Source organism: Mandrillus leucophaeus, unplaced genomic scaffold (assembly GCF_000951045.1).
Source record: "Mandrillus leucophaeus isolate KB7577 unplaced genomic scaffold, Mleu.le_1.0 Scaffold527, whole genome shotgun sequence".
In the NCBI taxonomy this organism is placed as follows: domain Eukaryota; kingdom Metazoa; phylum Chordata; class Mammalia; order Primates; family Cercopithecidae; genus Mandrillus; species Mandrillus leucophaeus.
The window spans coordinates 871,701-878,908 of record NW_012105664.1 but is presented as its reverse complement, the minus strand read 5'-3'; the positions used below and the strand labels follow the sequence as shown (position 1 = coordinate 878,908).

The window sequence follows — 7,208 nt, the reverse complement described above, 5'->3', positions numbered from 1 at the left end:
GAAGTCCTGGGGAAAGTAACTCTTTGTAGTACTGATAATGAAAAAAGCTGCTTTGGACAGGGATTTGCAAATAATTTTCAAGAAACAGAAACATATACTAATCGTCTTTGTCCTTAGGACTGTTTCAAAAAGAAAGAAAAAAGCCAGCAGCACAAAGCCATCCTGAGGCGTGACTGAACTGCACTCATACATTTAATTTAAAGATCCAAAGGGCAGGGTGGCTAAGTCATCGGACCCCTGTGCTGTTATAAAAGGAGCAGAGGAGGTCACACGTGCGCTCATGAGTTAGCAGTCTCCAGGGCCTTGCAGGAGAAAACCTGTCTCTAGCAAGCATGGATTTTGTCAGCCAGAAGGCCGCATCCAGTCCTGACTGCCTTGGGGACACAATGTAACCTGCTCGGCAGCTGGACCATGTCCTTGTACAGATTTATGAATTGACATAGTGCCTCCCTGAGCAACAGGTGAAAAGGCTCCCCCTGGCTTCCCATTCCAGCCAAGCCTCCGTGGTCTCCTGGGCTGCAGCTTGGAGAACAGGCTTGTGGGACACAGAAGGGCCTGGCTCCTGATGCAGAGGGAAGCCGGGCCTGCGAACGGGGCAGGCAGCAGAGACCCTAAGTCAAACAGCAGCGGCACCCAGAATGAGGAGAAAGGTAACACGCAACGTGGCGAACTGATGAGCCTGGGGGCCACGCCTGGGAAGTTTCATGAATTGTGACTTGCACTGAGCTGTCCTTCTGCTAATGAACAGAAGCATTAGTGGGACAGAGGGACAGACCCCAGGGACAGCAGGAGGAGGATCTGATGTCCACTGTTGAGGGGGAAAAATAGCCTTTTTTAAACAAAGGTGGAGTATAAGCTAGGAGGGAAAAGAAAACCAACTAGCGCTATCCACTGTGTGGTGTTTCCAGATGTCAAACCTCATTTTAGTTTCAGAGTCCCGAGAGGGGCGTTAAAAGCCCTTCATTCCGCATCATCTGCTTTCTCAGGAACTAAGCCTTGGAGACCGTAAGTGGCTGGTCAAGGTCACCAACCAGGAAGGGGTGGAGTCTGGACCGGACCCAGACCGTGCAGAGAAGGGAGGCGCCCAGCCACCATGGGACAGTCCCCCAGCACTTGCCTGGCTCTCAGGCACACGAACCCAGGTCTAGAGACCACTTGAGGGGCCCCACGGGCATCCGCAGACGGTACTCACCACTCCTCCGTGATCCGCGTCTTCAGCTCCGGCAGCAGGAACTGCCCGTGGAAGCGGTGGATGGAAGAGATGTTCGAGAATATGCCCGTGATGACTTCTGGAGGGATCCCCGCATCCGTCAGCCTGGTGCAGAAAACCTGAGCATAGAGAAGCCCACGTGTGGCCAGTGAGCCTCTTCCGCTGAGCACAGCTGCGTCCCGCTTCGGCCACAGGTGAGGGCGCTCGGGAGGGGCCGCTGCTGCCACCTTGTGTTTTCTTAATGAACTTCAGAATTATTGTCCTCCCTTTTCATCGAACTGGTTCAGACACCCTCATGGTGTTAATGCAAGCTCACTTATGGCTTAGGAATGTGGGTGCGGCAGGGACAGTCCCCTGAGGACAGGGAAGGACATCTTTCCTTAGCCACCTCTCACGCGAAATGGAAGGTTCAGACTTCCTTTTCTGTCTCGTCAGATAAAAACAGCAGCAGCACCGTCTGTCAAAACCCCGGCTTCCACAGGTGCTTTATTTCCTGAGCTCATAAACCCCACATTGTCATGTGGATAGGGATGAGTGGCAACCCCTGTCCCGACTATTTATGCAGAAAAACATCCAGAAGCCATGTACATGCTCAGATCATGCAGCTGCCAGGATGAAATGTCCCACAGGTGACTTGGCAAAGCCTTTTCCTCAGAGCCATAAGCACTGAAAACAAAAAATAAGTTTCTAGGATGGGCGTGCTGGTTCACACCTGTAATCCAGCACTTTGGGAGGCCGAGGCTGGTGGATCACCTGAGATCAGGAGTTCAAGACCAGCCTGACCAATGTGGTGAAACCCCATCTCTACTATAAATACAAAAATTAGCCAGGCATAGTGGCATGTGCCTGTAGTCCCAGCTACTCGGGAGGCTGAGACAGGAGAATCACTTGAACCCAAGAGGCGGAGGTTGCAGTGAGCCAAGATCTCACCACTGAACTCCAGCCTGGGCGACAGAATGAGACTCTGTCTCAAAAGAGAAAAAAAAAAAAAAGTTTGTAGACCAGACTTAAATTTGTCTGAGTTTTAGTATTTAAGTCATTCATACTGCACCTGTAATGCCCAGCCAATGCTAAGAGATACTGAAACTGCCAACTGAAACTCTGGGAGTGGACTAAGGTGGGCCCCCAAGCCACGTGGGCTACCTGGTCCAGCAGGTGCAGCCGCCTCACATAGGTCTCCTCGGTGTGCAGGAGCTCCTGGGCAATGTGGAGAAGCTTCTGCGGGCCAGAGTGCTGTGGAGAGAAGAGATGCAGCTCACCTGGGGAAGATGAGCCTTGGGGAATCGGCACCTAACAGGCTGCCACTGTGTGCAGGAGAACCAGGGGCCATGGGGGCGGCAGGAGGCCACAGGGGCAGGAGCAGGGACAGGAGGGGGCCACTGTGATGGCAATGTGGTGCTCAGGTCTCATAGATGATATTCGCATGGAGGATTTTGGGAAAAGCACAGTAGTTTCTGGCAGTCCCCCAAAAGCCTCTCTAGCCCAAAGATAACACCCTCCTGGGCCTTTGACTACAGAGCAGTTGCAGCAACCACCTCAAAATATATTGGAGAGCAAAATAAAATTAGCTACAAAGAAACAGAAAAATGTAGCCCAATCAAAGGAACAAAATAAAAAACTCCAAAACTGATCCTAAGGAAACACAGATCTATGAGCTGCTTGAGAAAAAAAACATCTAAATAGTTGTCATAAAGATGCTCAATGAGATAAAAGAGAACAGAAAGATGATTAAAAAACAAAATCAGGAAATGATGCATAAACAAAGTGAGAATATCAACAAAGAGACAGAAACTATTAAAAAGGACAAACCAGACATTCTGGAGCTGAAATACACTTTAACTGAACCGATAAATTTTTAAGAGGGGTTTGATAGCAGACTTGATCAGGCAGAAGAAAAAGTCAGCAAACTCGAAGAGAGGTCATTTGAAATCAGAGAGTTAGATAAGAAAAAAAAAAAAAGAAGAGCAAGGAGAGCCTAAGGGATGTATGGGCCACTATCAAGTAGATCAATATATGCACATGTAAGTTCCAAAGGAGAAGAGAGAGAAAGGGGCAAAGAGTTTATTTACAGAAATAATGGCTGAAAATTTCCCCAATTTGAGGAAAGCAATGGACTTAAAAATTCATGAATCCCAAAGACCTCCAACTGGAGTAAATCAACAGAGAACCATATCAAGACACTATATAACTGTCTAAAGTCAAATATACAAAGAAAATCTTGAAAGCAGTGAGAGAAAAGTAATTTGTCTCACATAAGGGTCTTCCATAAGATTATCAGAGGATTTGTCAGTGGTAACTTTGCAAACCAGAAGGTAGAGGGAGGATACATTCAAAGTGCTCAAAGGAAAAAAAACAACTGTCAACTAAGAATATTGTATTTGACAAAACTGTCCTTCAAAAATGGAGAAACAGGCCGGGCGCGGTGGCTCAAGCCTGTAATCCCAGCACTTTGGGAGGCTGAGACAGGCGGATCACGAGGTCAGGAGATCAAGACCATCCTGACTAACATGGTGAAACCCCGTCTCTACTAAAAAATACAAAAAACTAGCCAGGCGAGGTAGCGGGCGCCTGTAGTCCCAGCTACTCGGGAGGCTGAGGCAGGAGAATGGCATAAACCTGGGAGGCGGAGCTTGTAGTGAGCTGAGATCTGGCCACTGCACTCCAGCCTGGGTGACAGAGCGAGACTCCATCTCAAAAAAAAAAAAAAAAAGAAATGGAGAAATAAATACTTTTCCAGTTAAACAAAAGCTGAGGGAGTTCTTTACCATTAAATCTGCTCTAAAATAAAAAAGATTAAGGGGTCCTTTATGTTGAAACAAAAGGATGGTAAAAAGCAACATGAAACCACATGATAATATAAGGTTCTTAGTAAAGGTGAACACATGGATAAATACGATAATTTGTACTATTGTCCTTTTGGTGCATAGAATTTAAATTACAAAAACATTTAAACATTTAAATCTATATGAATAAATAAAGATGAACTCATGATATCAATAACAGCAGGGAGAGGGAAGTGAAATTGTAAAAGAGTTTTTGCATGTGATTGAAGTTGTTATTAGTTTAAAATAGAATGCTATGACTTTAAAATGTTTTACGTAATTGCAATGGTAACTACAAATAAAATATCTATAGATAAAAAAGGAAACGAGAAGGAAATAAAACCCTATCACTACAAAAAAATCGATGAAACACAAAGAAAGGCAGTAAGAGAGTAAAGGAGGGACACAAAAAACCTATAAGACATACAGAAAACAACCAAATGGCAGTAGTAGGTCCTTTCCTATCAGTAACTACTTTAAATGTAAATGGATTAAACTTCCCAATCAAAAGACATATTGGCGGCTGGGCATGGTGGTTCACGCCTGTAATCCCAGCACTTTGGGAGGCCAAGGTGGGGGGATCATGAGGTCAGGAGTTTGAGAACAGCCTGACCAACATGGTAAAACCGCGTCTCTACTAAAAATACAAAAATTAGCCAGGCATGGTGACATGCACGTGTAATCCCAGCTATTCAGGGGGCTGAGGCAGGAGAATCACTGGAACCCAAGAGGCGGAGGTTACAGTGAGCTGAGATTGTGCCACTGCACTCCAGCCTGGGCAACAGAGCAAGACTCCATCTCAAAAAAAAAGAAAAAAAAGACATAGTGGCTGAATGGATTAAAAATAACAGCCTCCAACTATATGCTGTTGACAAGAGACTCTCTTTAGCTATAAGGACACATATAGGCTTAAAGTGACAGGATGGAAAAAGATATTTTGTGCAAATGGTAACCAAAAGAGAGCAGGAGTGGCCATACTTAGATAAAATAGACTTTACAGCAAAAACTGTTACAAGGCTGGATGCAATGGTATACACCTATAGTCCCACCTACTCAGGAGGTTGAGGTGGGTCACTTAAGCCCAGGAGTTCGAGGCTATCCTGGGCAACATAGTGAGACCTTGTACCAAAAAAAAGAAGGAGAGTGACAGCAGTAAGATGGCTAAGTAGAAACACCTGGCATTCCCCTCATCCCAGGAAAAGACTAAGGCATAAAAAACTAAGATTTGGCTGGCACTGGAGTGAGTGGTGGAGCAGAGATGCACCTGTGATGACTGGGAGAGCAGTGTGGAGGCACCCAGCCTCTAGTGGTCCCATCTCCCTCCAACCAGATAGCATCTATCCAGAGTCAGGAGGGACATTCCTTTGCAGGGAAAAAGTACAACACGAGAGAATCCCACATTCCTTGCAAGCCCCAAGCCCAGTTTGGAGAGCTGTGAGAATTCGCACAGCTACATCGCCCAGATTAGGATCACAAAGTGTACATGCCCCACCCCCACAAGCACCCACTGTGAACCAGGCTGCTGTGGCATGGCACCATCCTGAGACCAGAGCCACCTCCAGAGTGCTCCAGGCAGTAGCTACTGTACCTCTCCAGCACTGGGGCTCCATCTCCATTCCACAAAGACTACATGAGTGGTTGAATGCCACAGCCCCAGCTGCATAGAGCTTGGGCCCAGGATCAGCTGTGACTCTGTTCCTGCACAGCAGGGAAACCAACCCTCACTGCCACACTTTCAGCTAAAAGAACAGTCTGCCATTCCAACCCAGGAGGAGCTCAAGCAATCCTCCCAGCTATTCTTCAGAAAGGAAGGAGGAATAAAATCTTTAACTGACAAGCAAAAACTAAGGGAATTCATCACCACTAGACCAGTCTTATAAGAAATGCTCAAGACAGTCTTATATCTGGAAGTGAAAAGACAATAAACACCATCGTGAGAACATGTAAAACTATAAAACTCACTGATAAAGCTGATACACAAAGAAGGAAAGAAATGAATCAAACCTTATCACTGCAGAAAACCATCCAACTACAAAAATAAATAATGAGAGGAGGTAAGTAACAAAAGATATACAAAACAACCAGAATGCAATCAATAAAATGACAGGAGTTAAGTTCTCACCAATCAATAATAATCTTGAATGTAAATAGATTAAATTCCTCCATTTAAAAGATAAACTAGCTGAATGGATCAAAAAACCAAGACCCAACTATATGCTGTCTACAAGAAACTCCCCTTACCTGTAAAGACATAAACGGAAAGTCAAGGGTGAAAAGACATAGTCCATGTAAACAGAAACCCAAAACAAGCAGGAGTAGCTATACTTATATCAGATGAAGAAGACTTCAAGTCAAAAACTATAAAAATAAAGAAAGACATTACATAATAAAGGGATTAATTCAGGAGGAGAATATAATTATAAATATATATGCACTGAATACCAGAGCACCTAGACATAGAAAGTAAATATTATTAGATATAAAGGAAAAGATAGATCTCCAACACAATAATGGTTGGAGACTTCAACACCCCATTCGCAGTATTAGATAGATCATCTAGACAGCAAATCAAAGATACATCAGATTTAAACTACACCATAGAACAAATGGACCTAACAGACACTTACAGAACATTTCACCCAACAACTGCAGAATACACATTTTTCTCATGAACACATGGAACATTCTCCAGGACTGACAATATATTAGGACACAAAACAAGCCTCAAATTTTTTTAAATCAAAATTATATTAGGTATCTTATCTTACCACAATGGAATAAAACCAGACATCAATAACAAGAGAAACATTGAAAGCTATATCAATATATGGAAATTAAATAACATGCTCCTGAATGACCAATGGATGAAGGAAGAAATTAAGAATGAAATTTAAGGGCCAGGTGGCCTTTACAATGGCTCACACCTGTAATCTCAGCACTGTGGGAGGCCAAGGCTGGCATACTGCTTGAGCCTAGGAGTTTGAGACCAGCCTGGGCAATATGGTGAAACCCCATCTCTACAAAAAATATAAAAATTAGCTGGGTGTGGTGGTGAGTGCCTACAGTCCCAGCTCCTCGGGAGGCTGAGGCAGGAGAATAGTTTGAGCTAGGGAGGCAGAGGTTGTGGTGAGCCAAGATTGCGCCACTGTACTCCAGCCTGGGTGACAGGGTGAGAC

The 7,208-nt window shown here is 44.8% G+C and overlaps 1 protein-coding gene across 1 annotated transcript in view; it reads right to left on the bottom strand.

Annotated features, from left to right (window-relative positions):
* The window catches only part of FGD3 (FYVE, RhoGEF and PH domain containing 3), a 92,922-nt gene that overhangs the window by 37,226 nt on the left and 48,488 nt on the right, over positions 1–7,208 (bottom strand). The window contains exons 4-5 of the mRNA XM_011996874.1: positions 2,354–2,443; positions 1,193–1,329 (exon numbers count right to left, since the gene is read on the bottom strand). Of these exons, the coding sequence (XP_011852264.1) occupies positions 1,193–1,329; positions 2,354–2,443 (227 nt within the window). The remainder of the gene's footprint in view (positions 1–1,192; positions 1,330–2,353; positions 2,444–7,208) is intronic.